This window comes from Poecilia reticulata, linkage group LG14 (genome assembly GCF_000633615.1).
Source record: "Poecilia reticulata strain Guanapo linkage group LG14, Guppy_female_1.0+MT, whole genome shotgun sequence".
Taxonomy (NCBI): Eukaryota; Metazoa; Chordata; class Actinopteri; order Cyprinodontiformes; family Poeciliidae; genus Poecilia; species Poecilia reticulata.
Window position 1 is genome coordinate 8,609,007 of NC_024344.1, and position 19,903 is coordinate 8,628,909.

Here is a 19,903-nt window from a genome sequence, read left to right on the forward strand (position 1 = left end):
GCACAAACACACGTTACCACAAACTGATGAGAGGTGGAGCCCCTGCCGGCACATATAATCAGGACACCTGCCACTTATGTGCCACAGTGGATTTGGGTTGACAGTTTTCAGACCCGTGAAATGCACAAGGACAAGATTGTCCGCTGTTTAGTTTCAAATCTGCCTGTTTTCTCCACCACTTAGCAGGAACACTGCGGCACAGCAGCGGCACCTGGCGGCAAACGCTGAGTTCGTCTGGACCAGACTCGAATAACGGTGGAGGCCAGAAGTTTCGAATATTTTAGACATTTTGTTCTTCTGGAAAGCGTTTCTGCTTTATTGCTTTTAGAGGTTTCTGATATTTTTTTTTAGGTTCATTAATAATCTGAAATCAAGATTCTCAGCTCATCTTCCCGTAAACAGGAAGGACATTTAAGACTGGAAGGGCATCAGAGGTACAAGATGCAGGACTGGAGTCGATTAATAGATCTGTGGTTCAGCTTGAAGTTGACATCTTCAAGCGGAAGTTTTCTCCATTTTCCACTGTATACATAAAATCAAATTAATGGTTGGATTTTTATTAAAATTAGACTTTTTTTCTAATAATGATACTGTGGTTAAATAGTGATTTTGAAAAATAATACAGCATAAAACAACATTAATTTCCAGATATGTTACACCGACTAAAGAAATTTATTTTAAAGCCTTTTCGTGTATCTTTAATTATTGGCATTATTGGCAATAATGCCAATAATTTCAGAAAGATGTCACAAAAAATATCAGTTCAACAAAATTATTGTCACAATACTTTCATTTTTTTTTATTATTCTGATGATTTGTAACAAAATCAGTAATAATATGTACATTACTGCAGGTGCTGTCATCGAAAGACTTTCACCTCAAAATCTTTAACACTGATACATTTTTATGTAAATTCATGCAACATATTGAATTCTTGTCAGCCTCAACAAGCATACAGGAGTTATAAAAACCAACGGAAAACTTTAGATGACTTTAGACTCAATCATCTTGCTCATTCAAACTGTGGTAAAAAAAAAAAAAAAAGTCAGCTCAATAGCATTCAAAGTATGTTCAACACAAAAAAAACTATCCTGTGCATTTACAAGTGATCTGCTAAACACATCAGAGGAGAGAAAAAAAATCTGGAGATGGCAAAATCTGACTTTGACTCAAAGCAAACCTTGAAGCTCCAAAGTGAATACAGTCAGCTCGCACAGAGGCAGCCTGCAAATTTACCGTCTGATTAACGGCTCTTTGACTTCACTTTTCATTTGTCATATTACAACATATATTCCAAAACAACGACAACAAAACTGCCGAAGTAACTCTGATACAATCAAGATACACATTACTTACACTCCTTCGGCTGGTAAATACTGTTATTAAAATTTCTGATACATAGAAATATGAAAATAAAATCATTTAAATATCACTTGAACAAAATCACATTGACGTCAGTGTGCCACAGATCCAGTCTCAATATGTGTTCATATATATATATATAAAATAATAATTAATGCCATAAGAGTCAGCTGATTGAAAGGAAAATTAAAATTTTAATTCAGGGATAAATAGTTTGCTTCATAAAAACAGTTTTAATCGATATTTTCCTTTAAGACTTCAGTTGTCCTTCTTCAGTAGGTAATTCTTGACAGATACGTCATTTCCTGTTTAACACAGTTTTTGTGTTGCAGCACTTTGTCTTTCTTTATGCTTCTTCTGTAAAACAGTACATCAGGTTTTTATGTGCTTCTAAAATAATCCTGCTCCATCCCTGGAGCTCCCAAAGCTATTGGATCATTTCTTGGATTTTAACGGATTAGGGACTAACCTGAACCTGAACTCCACAAGCTACAGAATATAAATTGTGCCGACACGTTTTTGCATCAGTGTCAGAAACCTTTCGCTAACAGGAACATTTCCTCTGCGTGCAAAAGGTGATTTCAGGGCTGTATTACATGCCACAGGCCTAAATCTGGTTCATCTGGCTCCATCTAGTGTTTGTGTTGTGATCAACAAAAATGCTCATGGCTGGTAGGTGTTGTAGAGGTGAGCATGTCTTCTTGTGATCATTGCTTTGTGTGAGTTTGTTTGCAAATGGGTTTTTTGAGGGGGGAGAAGTTAGTGAGTTTAGCAACCATATGCTGCAGAGCTAATATCTGAAAAAAAGAGCAACATGTGATTGACTTCAGTTTGTTCTGAATTAAATGCATGCAGTTTGTGCACATCTTAGGGCAGAACCTGCTTCCCACTTTTTCTTTTGTTTTTGTTTTTTACCTATGTCATTGTCACTCAGTGAAAGGTCATCTTGCCATCACGTTAACATAGAACAGCAGCCTAAATTTTATCAGCAGTCATGGCACATGCTCTCTTGGGTCTGATTTGTTATCTAGTACAGGGGTGATCCTGCATCCTGCAGGTTTTAGTTAGTTAGTAACAATCTTTTCAGCATGTCATCGTTCTTCTTAGGCCTTCTAATGATCCATTATTTGATCCAGGTGCGTTAAACTTGGGAGAGAAATGGTGGAGAGAAATTAGCCACCATAATTTGGACCTGTTTAAACTTGTGTATTTTTGCCAACCTTGATAACACAATGTTCACTTGCTGCCTCATATATTCAGGCCTCTTATCAAGTCAGATGATGAAGAGAAATTTGATGGCATTTATTTTGTCAGAGAGACTTCGTACTTTGACGCTGTAACTTGATCTGAAACTCTATCTGGGAATAAAAATGTAATTTGATAAAAAAATATGATTACACATATAAAAAAATACCAGTGAGGATTAAGAGAATGAATAAAAATATTGATTTCTCACATATCAGAGAAATCTGAGTTATGGCTTCCACTTTTTGATTTTTGGATCGCTTTGGCTTCATCCCGTAGACTATTTTCATGATCTTTTCTGTTTTCCAAAGATTCTTTATGTTCTGCACCTATTTACACGCTGGCCCACTCGCAGTCACTCGATCTGCCTAGGACTCCTGCTGTCGAATATCATGGACCTCCTCTGAGGCTGGTAGAAGCAGCTGGTTGATGTTTCGAGTCTCTGTCCACTTTTCGGGATCGTCATTTTGTTCTGCAGAGCGAGTCCCTCTTGTGTCCTGAAGTTCTCGGTCATCTCTTTGGAAAAGACGTTGAGCGCTGACGTGTCATTTAGACTCTTGATGGATGAGAGCAGCTTGCCATCGTCCCCTGATGTTGGATAGTCCATGAACGGGAAAGGGGGGCTGAGGAGGATGAGGCTCTGAGGTCTCTGCCGGTTTCTAAAGGACGGCCTTTGCAGCAGTGCTCCTCTGTTGGGTCTAGGACCATCTACAAACACTTCCAGACTCGGGGCATGCCTCCTAGTTATGACTGGCAGCTCTGGGGTGGCATTCTTCCCAGCTTCAGCTGATTTCTGAACATTTGCATGCTTTTGGTGTTTAGGGGGTGGCTCTTTGTTCTCCAGTTCCTCCTTTAGGTCCGACATCAGCATAGGCGGGGTGGCAGTGCTCGTGTCTGTGCTTGTCTTTGGGAATCCCTTTTCTTGCTCCTTCACAGTGACAGTATCACTTTCCTGCTTTGTTTGAGGTATCTGGCTGTACTGCACCTGTGGAGGGACAACGGGCACAGCTTTGACCTGACATGTTTTTATCATGAAGGCTGTCCGCACCGATGACACGCTGACTGGGGCAGAGTTTCGGCGGAGAGGCGCCTGTCTGTCATTTAGAAACAGATCCAACTCAGAATGTCCTTTATTCACAGTTCCAGAAGCGGCCAGCAAGCCTTTTGGACCAGAAAAAAACTCAGACGACTTGCGATTTTGCTGATTTGAAATGTCTCTTATGCATCGATGGCTAAGGTCTAAGTTAAGGGAGCAGGGTCTTTGTCTGAAAGAGCCGTGCTCCTCTTTTTTCTCTGCCGCCGTTGTCTCACATGACATTTGCCTGGTGAATCTCTGAGATGATCCTGTATTCTTTGGTTTTGCCATGCTGCTCTTTGCTGTTGGAGGTTGGGTTGCATTATTGTTGTTCAAGCTCGTCCGTCTAGGCACCAACGGCAGATTGGTCCATTTAATTTCTGGGTTAGCTCCAACACTCTGAGGAACGTTTTCAGGAGATGAAACCTCTGGGTTTGGAGTTTCTCCCTTAGAACTGAAGGGGGAAAGCTGGTTAAACAGCTCCTCGATGTCGGGCGAGTGCAGGGGACTAGTAACCCACTGCTTGGTGGAGCTAAGATCCTCCCAGGACTCCACCAAGTCCAGCTCCTCCAGGTTCATTCCAAATACGTCTTCGTCATCAAAGTTTGCCAGCTCCGGCATGTTTCGTCTCTCCTCTAAACACACCGAGAGTCTCTGACAGGGTTCCACCTCAGGATTCACGCTTTTCTTTACTTCGTCCTGCGATCTTTTTGTGTCCTCTTGCTTCTCAGATTGTCTGTCTGCACTGTCTGAGAAGCTTGCGACCTGTGGGGCGTCCTTTATCGTTAGAGGATTTCTAACACAGTCTGGCCTGGTTTCCCTCCTGGGAGCCTGGCTGGTGTAAGCCGGTGCACTTTTATGTAAAGGTTTCAGCTTCTCTTTTGCATCTAATGTGCTTGAAATTTGGACGTCAAAGTTTTTGTGAACACAAAACAACAGGTCTGACTCCGAGGGCTGTTTTCTTTTTGAGTCGGGTCTATTTGCAGTTGCGCGCTCGAACAAAGAGGCGTTCGACGAAGGCTCCTTACAAAGCAGGGATAAAGACGGAGAGCTGCGGCTTCGCTTTGACTTGACGTCCATTGTTAACTTGGTGCTTGTTGAAGCAAAAACCGGTTTGAAAGTCTTATGCAGCAGGTTGATTTCAGGCTCAGTTATCATCAGTTCCTGATGGAGGTCAGACCAAAGCGTTTTCCCAGCAGCAGGTCCAACATCCTGAGAGATAAAAGGAGACGCGAATTAATCCCACAATGTGACTGAATATTTATCTTCTGACTTTATTTTGAGCAAGGGTTTGGATTTTAACATGCTTAAAATGTAAAAATCCAAATGAAATGTAGTTTTATAACAAGATGCAATATTATTCATACCGGGAGCAGAGTGAGAGGAAACATGTCTCTTGACTTGACAAACATGTTTCTTTGGGAACAATATAAACTTAAATTGTGCAATAGATAAAGAATTGTGTAGATTAATTAGAGACAGCTGTTTATATCAACTCAGAATGTGAAAAAGCAGAAAGTCTTTGCAGCTGGTTTGTGGAAAATCATGGCTGTGCAGAGGAAAGGGAAACTCAGGAAACGGCTACAACACCATATCTACTTGTCTTAAAGCTCCACTGTCAACAGTGCACAAACATTTAAGACATTTCAGTAACTTTAACTCTAAATCTCGCAGGAGTGTGCCTAGTTTTTGGCTTAACTATGAATCTAATCATTCTAAGGAAGATAACAATAGCTGACAGGACAGAAAATAATTTACCAGTTGTGTATCTTTAGTGAGATTGTGAATGTCTTCCCCAGAAGATGGCGCTGTATCTTTGTCTTCGCTTTTTTGTGCATTAGGTAGCTCTTCCAGTTTAGAAACAATCTTTACTCCTTCGTTTTTTTGCAATGTTTTCTTGTCTTTATCTGAAAGAAATGTACATTTTTCTTCATATCAAATAAAACACTTAGCTGAAGTGAAGCCATGTATAAAAAAAGCTGTAGAAGAGATTTCCTTACCCTCTGGCGACACTCTGAAGGCCAGAACCTCGGTGTGCTTCTTCTCTGTTCCTTCCTGCCTTTTCGGCTCCAGCAGAGGGAAAGTGTTGCTCTTCTTAAAGTGGCTGCTCTGCTCTGTAGGCTCCCTGCAAGGCTTCAAAGTGGCTGCTTTCTCTTTGTTGAGCCCTCTGCACGGCGTGCTGTTGGAGCTGATGACGGCCGACACGCGTAAGGGCACGGACACGGCAAAAGGCTCAGATATGTTGACAGCTCTGCGTTGGTGCCTCGGCGAAGACTCCAGTGGGAAGAAGCTGCCTGGGAACGAGGGCCGGGAGGAGCCGGAGTACAGCATCCTCCTGTTTTTCGGAGAACTCGGTTTGTAGTTGCTGAGGTCATCCCCTTTGAACACCTTGAGCTGCTCTGGCATTGTTTTCTGGAAAGAGGAAGCTCCCGGTGAGTCTTTTTGGTTCAGGCCGGAGCTCCAGCCGGCCTTCGCACCACCTTTCTTTGCTTTCATCTCCCAGTTTTGGCTATGTTCATTCAGATCATAGAGGGAGTCAGATCCCAGTGTTCTGGATTTCACATCAGGAATAAAAATACTATTGGATCCATCAGCTGAGGTATTGCTTCTCGCCCCGTCATCATCTGTGCAATAGAAAACATAATTGTTTTGTTTTTTTTATTAAGTTTTTGTTTATACCCACAGTGCTTTAGAACGTTGCATCTGCAAGCATCAATGTATTAATATTTTATGCACTGCACCAACACAAAGTAGCCCATAATTGTGAAGCTGTAGTGAAGGTAAAAGTTTTATTATTTGTTTTTGTTTTTTTACAAATAAATTCTAAAAGGTGTGGTCTGAATAAAATACATGCCAAACTTTTCAGATTTCACTGTTTTCCTTTGATTCTTTTACTTCATAGTTGTACATGACTTTATGTCTGTTACATGAAATACATTTGTGTTTGTAGCATGACAAAATGTGAAAAGTTTTTCGTGTCAGAAGGCTCAGCTGTGATAGTGTTTAAAACTTTCTTCACCTGGAGACGAGGAGCACAAGGACTCCATGCTTCTGGAAGGACGCAGAGCTGCCTTTTCTGTAGAAAGAAAAGTCAAACAATAAAAAGTTACCAGTTATTTTATAACTAATAATTTATTTTAGTATCTTGTTTTTGAGATCTCTATAAAAAATGTTCTTTCTCTTGGGACAGGTAATAAATCTATCTACATCTATAAACTGAGTCATGCTATTTGTGGCGTGTTCATATATTCTTTAAATTAGTGATGCTAGAAATGTCGGCTGCTTACGTGGCATTTCATTAATCCCTGAAGTTGTAACCTGGATCTAAGAATAACAAACATTTTCCAGTTCTATGTTCAAAAACCAGCGTAAAGTGAAAACCTAAAAGCAATATAAGCCAACAGCAGAACATTTTGTATTTTCAAAAGCTTCCAGCAAGATTAGCAAAGAACATTGTATAACACCGTGGGTGTTTATATTGAATTTTTGAAGTTACTGAGAAACCTTTTCACACCGGTGTTGGGCTTCAGGAAAATTTACTGTTACTTTTTGCAAGTTCATACTTGGAAGTTTCATCTTTTTAATCAAAATGACACACATTATTACATCCTCAAGTCAAGCAGGACAAATTGATATGAATGTTTTGGGCTAATTCAGAGTCCAAGAACTGTTTCTAGATGGTTTTAACATCGTTCAAAATGTTAGTTTTTATGGAACTAGTCTTTGTTAACCACTAACCCTAAGCACTTTCTAAAGCATACAAAACGCTGTTGTCCTTTTTATTTATTTATTTATTTAATCATATTGTCTGCATCCTCTTGTTATTTTCTGAGAATGCAGTGTGTTTGTAGTGAGAACATTATTTTTGTGTGTTTATGGTACACGAATGGAGCAAAGCCTGACCTGATGCTCCCTGTGCTCTGATGAACACGCTGCCATTGCGGCTGAGTTTTCCCTTTGACTCCACAGATCTTCCCAGGTTAAAGATAGACTTCCACTTTTTAGATTTTCCAGAGAACCTCCTCCTAATCAAAACACACAACAACAAAAAAAGAAGTGAAATCAAATCGATTTTTTCTGCTTTTTTATCGATCTTTAAGTTGAAAGGCTGAGCTTGGATCTTACTTGTTGTCTGATATTTCTATGACCGTGTGATAGAGCGATGCAGTGCTAGTGTCAGGTAGGCTGTTCTCTCGCTGACGTTCTTTGTGCACTGGGTGATTTGGACTTAAGGAGCGGGCCTGGGCTTCTTCCAGGCTCATCAGTTTCATCGGCCCACTCCCACCGCTGATCGGGAGAGTGGCGTATTTCTCTGCACACATCAAACTCGGTCCTGCAAAAGTATATTCTGTTAGTGTCATTAAAAATCTCTTACAATTTCAGTGTTGCCAGACCTGTACGTTTATGGATATCATACCTTCTTTGGGTTTTATTTGATCAGAATCACCACTGAAGATCTGCTCTGTGTGGTTTAAGATAAACTCGATCACTGACTGCTGTATTCGCACTTCCTGGAAGGCCATGTCTCCATTACCAGATGAAGTCTCAATGTCCTTGGATCTAGAAAACACAAGAAGTAAGGATAAACTGCTGATTACAAGTGTTTCTCAAAAGCAGGGCATTTACAAATGATCATCAACAGGAATTAGCAGCAAATAAACATGGCCTGTCTAAATGTAAAGGGCAGTAACCAAAATAAAACAATCTAAACAAAATGTAACAGAAGTGTTACTGGTGCCACCATTCGTGCTTAAAACCACTGTCATGCTTTTTTAATTGCTCCCTGTGGAAGAACTGTGGCTCACTCTAATTTGCAAAATTATTTTGATTCAGCCATTTTCCTTGGTCTGGTAGAAAAACATTGATTACCATAAAATGATGTCATCAAACTACCACCACCATGTTTGACTGCTGGGGTGACGTCTTTTTTGTTGAAAGGGTGAACACTACCATCGATGACATTTGTGCCCAGGTCCCTTTCTTATTGTCGGATTACGAACGTTCACCCTAAATGGGTCCACTTAAGCTGTAAAGTTCTATTATTTTCTCCATTTGTGAATAATGCAGTTTGATGAAGTTTCAAAGCTTTAAAAGTTGCTTTAAGACCTTTTCCAGACTGAAAGAGGTCAGTGATTTAAAGCTCTTTCGCTAAACATTTTCATCACAAACCTGCAAAAATGAGTTATTTATGGCTATTCAGAAATCACAAGTGCAGATGTTGAAATGCTGCACAGCTTTAAGGTTTTAAAAATAAAGTTGATAATGCAGGACATCCGAAAAGTTTTGTTTGGGGTGATAGAAGCACTACATGTCAAATCTATTAAAAGTCTCATCATAAGATTGATTTGGAAGAAATAATGGTGGACAAATTCAGAATTGGGATGCTAAATATCTAAAGTTTAGTTTATATTTTCCACCAGAGTCACTGACTTAGTTCAACTCTGACGTTCAAATTTGTTTGATGATAAAAATCATTGAATGTAACAAAAAAAAAGTAAAAACAGAAGAGACTTGTGAGGGGGGCAAATGTTATACGGCGCCGTATGCCTAAAATATTTCCAGTACTTGTGTGGGTTTAAACTCACCTTAACAGATTTGGAGCCCAAACCAAAGCCAGATTGCGCGTGTGCATATTTGTCTGGGCGCTTAAGGTAGCAAGACGGGCCAAGTGCTTGGAAAGGTACTCCAGAGTCCTGAGAACAGTTGATTAACAGTTGATTTCATCATATTTTTCACAGCTTTGAAGTCAGTAAAAGTAAGCTGGACTGCTGTTTTTTAAGGAGCTGAGAGCGAAAGATGTGTGGTTTACCTGAAGTGAGGGGAGGGAAGCTCTTTGATAACTGTCTGAATATGTGAAAGTCTGTCTTGGTCTCCTTGAAGGGACACAGCCTCCTGTGTGAGAAACAAAGATAAACACAAAGGCAGTCGTGTCATGTCTTATGTATTTTTAAGTTTTTCTCCAACGCTTTAAGAGACCGACAGTCACGGCACAAACAAGTTCAAATTATGTCCATATATATGGGATGTAAAGTAGTTATAATTCAGTTCAAATCAACCAGATTCATTCCATCACAACCCAATTACATGGTTTCATTCAGATCTAGTTTGATTCAAATCGTATTATTTTGAATTACGATTTTAAATTCAAAATAGTAGCTAACTCAGCTACAACGTTAGCTGTTAAGGATAAGTGCTAACATTGTTTTGGGGAGGCCCACCTGGTTGCATGGGGTCACTGAAGCAATCCCTCTCTGAGTAACCATCCAGCTAAAGACTCATTCAAGTTCATTCTCATAAAATATTAAAATAGAAATGCTGCAACGCATGTAGTTAAACCAACACTGAACTTTAAAAAAAAAAGTTTTATTGAAGTCAATAGTACATTGAAAAAAAATCTTCAAATAAAAACCATCCAAGTACATTTTTTTTTTCAAAGGATATAAAATGATATTTGAAGACACAAAAGCATCAGCTCATGTCTAAATGTGTGTGAGAAGTGACAAGTCTGACTTTCAGCATCTTTCTTTCAGGCCAAATTCGGACATCGTACACGAGCTAAAAACAGTCAACCTTTTCATTTTGACTAAATAAGGAAAACCTAGGTGACCTGAAATATTCATAAAAGTAAAACCATGGATGTCCAGTCTTTGTGGGTAAGAGATGTGTGATCAGCCAGATTTCTGTTAGAACCCCAGGAGAGTGAAACGCTTTTCAAAGCATACCAGAGAGCTGGAGTTAAAGGCGCAGCCAGCCAGAGATGTAAGAAAGCCAAGGTATGCAAATAACCCCGTCAAAGTACACACACTGCTCCACAGAAAGCACTTCTTACACTTGAGTATTTTTGTCCCATTTTCTCCTGCTGAAGTCTCTTTCATATTTGCATGCATCCAGAAAAGCAGCCAAAAACTTTCATTTACTACCAAGTGTAGAAATTATACAACCTACACTTTGTCTTAGCTGTTTATCGGTTCGAGTTTGGGTACATTTTGGGGTCTGGTCGCATTTTATTGTTTCGATATGTATTTAATGGAACTGAAATGGGAAGATTTTTTGATATTGGAGAATAGCATGCTACCCCTCAAAGTGAAGTCCTTCTAAATACAAAAACAAAGACACTGACTAAACCAGAGGTGGGCAACTCCAGGCCTCGAGGGACGGTCTCCTGCAACATTTAGGTGCATCTCTACTTCAACACACTTGAGTCAAATAATGAGGTAATTAGCAGGACTCTGGAGAACTTGACAGCACTGAGGAGGTGATTCAGCTACTGGATCCAGGTGTGTTGGACCAGGGAGACATCTAAGAGTTGCAGGACACCGGCCCTCAGGTACCAGGATTGCCCACCCCTGGACTAAACATCTTGCAAAAATCTCTGAATCAGAATCCCAGCAAAGTCAAAACCATGTTTCATGATGGGAACGATATGTTCAGGGTGATATAAAACAAAAACAAGAAGAAGTATATCTCATGACGGCAAAAACTTACATTTTATTTTCCCATAGGCCAGATTTGGGTTGTTCTGTTTACATTCTTTTCCTCCATTATGGAAGTCCGATGACATAAATACATTTTTTTCATTTCAGCTAGCAACTATATTTGAAAAAAATCATTACCTGATGTACATGAACATCTGTTTCTTTATAAAAACAATGCAAGATGAACACTAGCGTAATCCACAGCCATACTGTCTCATTCATACAGGATTTTTTTCATTCTGCAGATGAAACTAAACGTACTCACAGTGAATTTGCTGTAGAGCTCATATGTGAGCAGAGGATTGGGCAGCTCCCTGAAGTAGAGCTTACATAAGGAACCCACACAGTGGATGTCCTGGAGGTATACTTCCTTGGTAAGGTCAGGGCACGCCTCGGAGCAGAATTCCTGCCTGCACAAAAACATCCACACACACCGAGTTAGCTGAATGACTGGACTGTTCAGCACCCCAGCTCACTTCTGCTGCCCTCTGAGGCTCGTCACACTGAGATGCATCCGTCTGGTCGATGTTGTTGGAAAACAGGAAAGCACTGAATTAGAGAATCTCATTTGTTTCAAGGGTGCCGTTGAAAGATTTGCTCATATTTTATCTGACTTTTGTTATTTTATGACTAACAATGCTGCAAAAATATGCATTATTTTGTCCTCTTACGCATTGGATTTTTATGAATGACTTAAAGGATTCTGGTCATCAAACAACTTTATTATCAGAAAACTATAAACTGATGATGATTTTATTTGTTGAGGTAAATGTAATAACTAGTTGTTCCACCACTGGCAGCAACAATTGTCATCAAGCGTTTATGTTAACTAGCAGCATATCTGTTACATCCATCTGGAGACATTTTGGACTTAAATATGGACTTTGTCTTTATCTCTCCAAAATCTCTACTTGTTACGTTGCTGCAGGGCTTTGGACCACTTTCCTGCTGCATAATCGAAGCTACTTGGTCCAACTCTACTTGTGTTCTTCATTTCATCGACTACAGTAAGCTGTCACGGTCCTGAAGCAGCAAAATGGCCCCAGACATCACACTACCACCACCATCTTTGGCTGTCGGCAGTGGAAATGCTTTGGTAATTTTGCACCAGTTATAAAAGGATGTACATCTGTAAAAAAAATGTCTAAAGTATATTTTTTTCTCAAATGTCTCGGGATTATCAAGATACTTTAGGAGGCAAATCCGAGTTGGTGCTTGACCTTGGAACTGCTCTATAGATGTATTCTACTTCCAGCCTCGTTCTTATTGTTTAATCGTGAACACTGAGCCTAAGACTCCTCAGGGTCTTTGATGAGATCTTATAGTAATTTTTGTTGGCTGGAAAAGTTTCCAAATGTTTCATGTTTTCTCTATTTGAGAGTTATGGTTCTCACTGTGAGTTGATAAAGTCCCATAACCTTAGAAATGTTAATCTTGTCAATTCTTTTAAGTGTCTGTGACTTTGTGTCTCATATTTTCTTGAATTTCTAGATATTAGGCTCTGATTAAGGCATTATTTTTTGCTTTTTGAGCTTATTTTGATCACTCCATGTTGTCAGATAGGTCCTCTTTAAAGCATGTCTTCAGCCTACAGGTATGGCAGTAATCAGGTCAAATTACATCTTACATCCAAATAAAAAAGGGGTTAATGCCAGCAAGTTCACAATTGAATAGGGATTTGGAAGATTACTTTTTCTTATCGGACTGAGCTGCTTAGGTTACCCTTTTTCACACAACAAATGGAACCATCATTTGAAAACTGCATTTTCTATTTACACAGTGTAACTTTGAAACATTCATGTGCAAAAAAGAGGCTTAAACATAAGAAAAAAACCTGAAGGTAGGCAAATACTTTTTCCCATGTCCTTTTCTTGTCGGGAGTACCTGAGACGCTGGATGTTTGAGGTGACCCCTGAGAGTCTGTAGATCCCATCCACAATCCCATGCTGCTCAATAAACTCCGCACACTTCTGGAGAACCTGAGGAACTGAAGGAAGGAAATCGCATGAAGAGATTGGATTTCATTTAGTATGCCTCAATTTCTCTGCACTACGCAGACAGCAGGGATAAAGCAGTAAAAGTAAACAGCTCTGATAGTCACACTTTAACCGTAACAATGCACAGAGGAGTAAGCCCATGCGATGTGGTTTGTTTTACTACACGCCTGCTCCTTTGCTCCTCAGGGTCGATGACTGTAGGTGGACGTAGGCAGGAAGTTAAAAATGGTTTGTTTGTTTCAGAGGAAAGTTGACACACCCAGTCCTTGTGGCTGGTATTACTTACGACATTTCCTCTAATAGAAATAGGCTTTTGTAATGTTACCACTGACCTACACACTGCTTTCCTAACAACAGCCCATCATCCCAGTAAACAGCCCGGCTGTGGTTTTTAAAGTGTCTGTGAAAGCACGTCTGATTTTTCTGACCACAGCTTCACTTTAACTAATAATGATACTAATAAGCGACTGCAGCTCGGTTTTATTCACCAAGGTTTTTACAAGGTTTGCTGTGACGCAGAAACAGATCCGTGAGTTTTGTCTTCAAGTATTGGGCAATGTTGCATGTGATTTGACTATTTTAAACAGATTAATCATCTTTTTCCTACGTTACTGGAGGTTTTTAAGTAGTAAAACACAGAGTTATGATTTAAAGTCTTGTGTTTTTGTGATGCAGTGTGACACGTAATCAGAAATCTGAGTTTTTGTCCTGCAATAGTACTACATACATACATGACTTCTACTTATTTTTCTTTAATTTAAAACAATAATCCTCATTCGTTTTTCTCAAGTTTAACACAAAATAGAAATCTTTTCTGTGTTAAGTCTATTTAACGCATAATCTATTTTGGCTAGTAAGAGTTTCAGACCCATGCACAGCTGGGTACATTATTCATATTTTGAATTCTTTCTCTCTCAGTGCCTGATTTTCTGGTATTAACTTCAAATATTTTGGAAACAAAGATGCAGAACCCTTCTTCCACAAAAACGAACGCCCGAATATTTCTGGCAAGAGTTAATTTCTCACAGCTCACCGCAGAAAGCAACAGATATTTAAATTCTCGTCTTTCTAACCTAAGTAATTGGATTTCTAATTGCCTGCCTGTGGTCAGAATCTGCAAGACGAGCGACTCCCGGGTTGTCATTTAGCTCCTCTCTGTTTAGACACAGGCTGAACTTTTCTCATAGACTGGCAACAAATATAGTTGGAGTTTGGACGTATTTCTGAAGATACAACAGCACATGTAATAATTTGTGGGGAGCTTTTAAACTTGAAAAAAAGAAACAGTCCCTGGGATCAGTTCAAACATTTCTTTTTTCACAGATTTTTATATTTGTAGCTTTCTCTTTGAGTGTAACTTTTTAAATCCCTTAAGGGCTGTGCAGTTAAAAAAAAAAGCATTTCACAACAACAGTACTATTTTGTTAACTTAAGTGACATTTCGGCACACAGAACAAACACAAACATAACTTTAATAAACACTTTTATGTAATTAAATGAAAATCATTTTGCACATTTTCTATTTTGATTGGAAAAAAATGTTGTGCCTCTTTTTATTTCTATTTACTTGTTTTGTTTGAGTTGCAAATTTTATAATCACAAAGAAACAAACCATACTATTAGTAGTAATAATAATAGTATTCATTGTCATTTATATACAAGCACCTTTTAAGGCATTCAAGTCACTTTACGTAGCAAGAAATACTAAAGTAATAAAATCAAACCAGTAAATGGAGCTTTAACAAGAGGTTTTATGCAGGCAAACAGGTTTTCCATAGTGATTTAAAAATACTCAAACTGATAAAACTAACTGCAGTGGAAATGAAAATAACAACCTATTTCATTTGTCTATAAATATGCTTGTTCTTGCAGAGTAGACGGCTCAATCATCTGCAGCAGCAAAACATTCTGTTATATGCAGCGTGGTGGACGTTAGCTGGTTTTATTTGTGTTTATCTACATCAAGAAAACTTGTGGCCAGACTGCCTGTCTGCGCTTTGCCTCTTGTAGAGATGAACATATCAAAAAATACACAGATGACGTCAGCCTGCCTGAACAGACGGAAAAGAGTCTGCTGCAGAACAGCATTGTGTAAGGGCTAACCATTTGGATCACAGGGTTTTTTTAAGAATAGATTTATTTATGCTCCTTTTATTTCTGTTTAAATAATAATATTTTTAAAAACTTATTTCAAATTGTGTTTTTTGTATTTCTAATGGCTAAACAGCAGATTACAAGATTTATTTTAAGGTTAAGTAATACATTTGGGCTCTGGGTCGATTCAGACCTTGACCAATTCAGAACCCTGAATCATATGCAGGTGTTGGTATATAATGGCAATTTGGTACAAATATACAAAGATACACAAATATACATAATCCTTTCATTGAAGGTTACTTTTGTTGTTAAGCAAGTGTTTTGACAAAATGCCGAGATCGATAATAAACAAAATGCTCAAATTTCATGGTTAATTTTAATCAAATTTACTCCTTTTTTGAATAGTTTGCATAGTGTTAGTTTCTAATCTCATTGATTGCGGTTTGATCCATGTCTGGGTCAGATGACTCTTAAAAACTGTGATGCATTATGAGCTCCGATCAAACCGAAATACACAACCTCAAGTTTCTGTTTACACCGCTCTTACGATTACTGCAGAACAAGACTTTGAATGCATTTTTCATCTTAAAGTTAAAATGAAAGAAAAAGAAGGAAGCGACAAAAAAGAGGGAGAAACAAAAGACAAAAGAAAGAAGGAAGGAGTGAAAGAAAGAAAGTGATTATTTGCCTCATAGGTTTTCCACAGCCCACCAACAGCAAGGACAATATGTCTGCTGCTGCCATGACACAAGACTCTGACCCACACCTCCTCCCTCACTTCCTGCTCTGAATGCTCCACCTCACACTGATCCCATCTAACAGGTCTTTCTCAAATTTATCTTTAAAGCGTCTGTTCATGTGATTTCTGTTCACTTAACTTTCCGTATGTATGGAAACTTTCACACAAAGGTTGTGAGAAGTCAGAAATAAAATCTATATTTATATATAAAAAACTGTTTTTCTATTAAACTTAACACATTGCTGTGTTATCTCCTTTTGTCTTTTTACTTTTTCGCCATACAAAACTAATAGTAATATCTAGTCTAATTTTGACATAAAACTTGTCGTAGGAGCTGCACACAACAGGAAATTTACACAAAAAGAATCTAAGAGCCCCACCCTGGGTTCATTAAATGCAGCCAATGGGTGAATGAATGTACATAATAAATGGAAAACATATGTATTTTGATAAAAGACATCTGTAGTCTTTTAAACAAAACTGTTTCTTACATAAAAACTACATATCTTTTTGTCTTTCTTCACAAATGGCATGTTTGTAAAAAAAAAAAAAAAGATTAAAACAGCAAAAGTAGTTCACAAGGAAAAGGAAAAAAACTTCTTCCCTATTCCTTTCTGTCTGCGTAAAGCAACCAGCGAAGGACATATTGTCTAGGTAGGAAGTGCTAATTGTCCAACAGTGTTAGATTTCAAAGCAAGCGTTACCATCTTGTCCTGAGCCCTGGAGATGTTCTGTCAGGTCACAGCCGAACACATTCTCACTTCCTTTCTTTTTGGTCTTCTGCTTGTTTCCTTTATTCTTCATGTGGGCTCCAGTTAGTAGTCCAGAAGACTGAAACAGAACGTTCCCTGAAAGCACCAGAATTGATCCATATGAGCCCAAAAACCAGAAATGAGACGGCAGGTCAAAAGGCAGCCGCACAGGAATCCCAGCACACAGCTCCCAAATGCCTGCATCCGCTCGCACCCTGACAGACCGCACGGCTGCTGCTGACGTCACTTTTCAAACTTCAGCTCTTTTTACATGGCTCGTTCCTCGGGAGATGAGCCGAGAAAAGACGCGGCGGGACTGTTCCTCATGGTGTTCAGCTGAATTATGTGAGCTGATTTGCAGAAACAGCATTAGAATCGTTTGGTTTCCTGTTGTTTTTTCACCCCCAGTCTCTCTCTCTCCCCCTCTCTCTGCTCTTTTATCTCCTCCTCTTTTCCTTCATTCCAGTCTGTTCTCCTCATTGGTTTCTTCTGCAGCTGAGACACCCATCCATTAGGAACATGGCTATAGTTGTTTTTTGAGAAAGACTTTCTGCATTTTCTGAATTGAGGGATAGCCTCGTGGCAGTGATGTGGCAGCGATTTTTCAAGCGTCCAGACTATGTAAGAGGGAGGGAGACGAGGTTATGGGAGGAGGAGAACAGCTGACATCTGTTTCTCTCCCAGTTACTGACCCCTCTTATAATTTTTTTCTCCCCTCCGTTATGTCCTCAAAGCTGGAGCTAATGGGAAAGTTTCTCCCTGCCTTTCCTGAATGCTCCCAATGTATACAGTTTCCTGTGCAAAGAGCCCAGGCTCAAAAACAAAAACAGACGAGCTCTGAAGGAAGAGGAAAGTGGGAGGTGACTCAAGTGAGGGCCTGAAGGGCACAGATGGGAAACGRGGGGGGGGGGGAGTGTTGGTGGACCAAGATGGACAACACGTGGTTCTCGTTACTAACTGCCTTGTATTTTATTGTTTTCCTTTTAAATTAGACTGCAGCTTCAATGAAAACACAGAATTAATCAGTGCAACGTGTTGACTTTAAATGCAGGGAGTTAGTTAATCACGGTTTCCTCCACAGCTGCCCTCCATGTCTCCACCAGATCTATTTCAGTTACATCCCAGCTCTGGAATGCCAAGCCTGGTAAATATCATGTAATAGTGCAGGATATACCACACGACCGGAGCCCTCTGACTCTCACCACATGTGAAAATAAAACTCTAAGGCAGTAAATTTAATTTTATGACTTTGTAACCAAGGATAGGTGAACTGCCTGTGACTGCACACCTCGCCCTACTGGAACTGTACAAAAAGATGCAGTGATCAAACATAAAATTGATGGAATGTCGAAAATTCATTTGCAGTTTGTTGGAGCTGATTCACCTTGGAGAAGAGGTGAAGCATCTCTACGAATCCAGAATTGTTAAATCTTATTTTAAGACACAGCAGCTCCACATTTTGTAAATTAGACTCACCAGATCCTCGCTCTTCCAATCAATCTTCCTCATCTTTGAGAAACACTGAGCTCTTTGCTGGATTGTTTTGCTGCACGGCATCCCGACCCCGTTTTGGGGCTTGGTTTTAAATATCTTTGTGCTCTGGTGCTTATATCTTTTGGCTCATTCCTTTGTCAGTTTTTAAAATTCATAATGCCATTTTTAAATGAATACGGTAAATGTCATACTAAACCAATGCTTGGTACACACAGATCAAGATTCTCAGTCATGAATCCCAATTCAGTGAACAGTTCAGTAACTTGGACATCATTTTGTTTCGGTTCAGACTAAATGATCTAAATGTGTTTGCAGATTTAATTCTTTGTTTCGCTGCAGCAGAACACTGTGAATATCACCATAAGGATTGTTTAGACCAGAAGATTACTTCTAGATTACTTCACCTGTTTCTTGAAAATGTTTTGTTTATCCAAGATAGGTTTTTAGTTCTGATTTTTAATGGGGGTCATTTTTCAACAAAGTTAAGCACATTACTAATACCTTTTGATTAATAGATTTTGCATATCTTTTGGATTTAAACACATATTCAACTGTTCATTAATTATTTCATTTTTCAATTAAATGACTATAAAACGTATTTTTTTAGTACCGTATTTTCTGGACTATAGAGCGCACCTCACTGTAAGTCACACCCACAAAGTCTAAGCCCCTGGTATCTCTGCCTCTCTCTGTTTTCCACAAGGACGCAGCAGAGGGCCTGGTCCTGAATAATTTGCTATTAAGGACGAAGCCCTCCGTCTCCAACGCCGAACCATGGATTCGTTCACTTGCAAAGGCTCCATTTCCCTCCTCTGCTACCAGATCTTTAGCCCTCAACTTAAAAGCTGCATCACATGAACTTCTTCGTGTGGTTTCCATGATGAGGGAATATGAGTTTGAAAGCCTGCTGCTCGCATGTGCTTGTTCAAACTAAAAATGAGCGCTTTCTTCTTTGATTTCCAATTTTGACTTCCAATGATTCACTTCCTGATAAAGAGCCCCCTGGTGGTTGAAGAAAAATCCACAGAAAAGCCACGTGGGAAAAAAGTAGCGCTTATAGTGCAAAAAATACAAATCTAAATATTTGGCCTGTCTCATTTTTATTAGAATCAAACTTCTTGGGTGAGTGAAAATAGTTTCATATCTAAATCCGTCAGTAGCAACAAATATCTGGGTTTTATGTGTCTGAATTATTTAAGGACCTCAATAGGATATTCTCCACATGCTCCACATGGTGTGATGTTTGCAGTACAGTGCGATGAAGAGTGTTGAAATGTCTGTTTGGATAAAACCAAAAACATACACAACACAGAACAGAGCAGCCAGCCTCTCAGAACAGGCCAGTTATTTGTCTACATTTCTAGAACAAGCGACAATCGCTTGAGAACACTAACGTGCTCATTTTAGCGAAAGAAGATCTGTTTTTGGAAGAGTAGTGAAAAAAGTACAAAAAATAGAAAATAAAAAACAGCATGACAAAGAGGAGATGGTTCCAGCAGTTTCGAACTCCAGCCTTCGATGGTCGGTGTCCTGCAAACTTTTAGGTGCATCTTTTAATTTAGGAGGACGACTGGAATTTGAAACATCTGATCTGTGGAGGCGAGTTGATTCACAGCTGAATCACCTCCCCAGATTAATGTGATGGAGGTGGGATGGACATCATAAAT

The 19,903-nt window shown here is 39.3% G+C and overlaps 1 protein-coding gene across 1 annotated transcript; it reads right to left on the reverse strand.

Moving 5' to 3' along the window:
• Nucleotides 1-771: 771 nt before the first annotated feature.
• Nucleotides 772-17,931, reverse strand: arhgap31 (Rho GTPase activating protein 31). The gene is made up of 12 exons (XM_008427004.2): nucleotides 16,695-17,931; nucleotides 13,042-13,144; nucleotides 11,423-11,567; nucleotides 9,492-9,574; nucleotides 9,268-9,375; nucleotides 8,100-8,242; nucleotides 7,808-8,015; nucleotides 7,586-7,707; nucleotides 6,702-6,758; nucleotides 5,683-6,306; nucleotides 5,441-5,589; nucleotides 772-4,894 (listed from the first exon to the last, which is right to left on the reverse strand). The coding sequence occupies exons 1-12, from the start codon at nucleotides 16,792-16,794 to the stop codon at nucleotides 2,963-2,965; spliced, it is 3,774 nt and encodes a 1,257-aa protein (XP_008425226.1). The 5' UTR covers nucleotides 16,795-17,931; the 3' UTR covers nucleotides 772-2,962.
• Between the last annotated feature and the right edge of the window lie 1,972 nt (nucleotides 17,932-19,903).

Bases quoted from the DNA above. Each gene is read 5' to 3' on its own strand.
- arhgap31 (XM_008427004.2), bottom strand. From the start codon at position 16,794: ATGAAGAATAAAGGAAACAAGCAGAAGACCAAAAAGAAAGGAAGTGAG. The intron at 9,575-11,422 runs GTGAGTACGTTT...TTTCTCACACAG, and splicing joins AGCTCTACAGCAAATTCACT to GAGGCTGTGTCCCTTCAAGG. The intron at 8,243-9,267 runs GTGAGTTTAAAC...TGTGTTTTCTAG, and splicing joins TGGGCTCCAAATCTGTTAAG to ATCCAAGGACATTGAGACTT.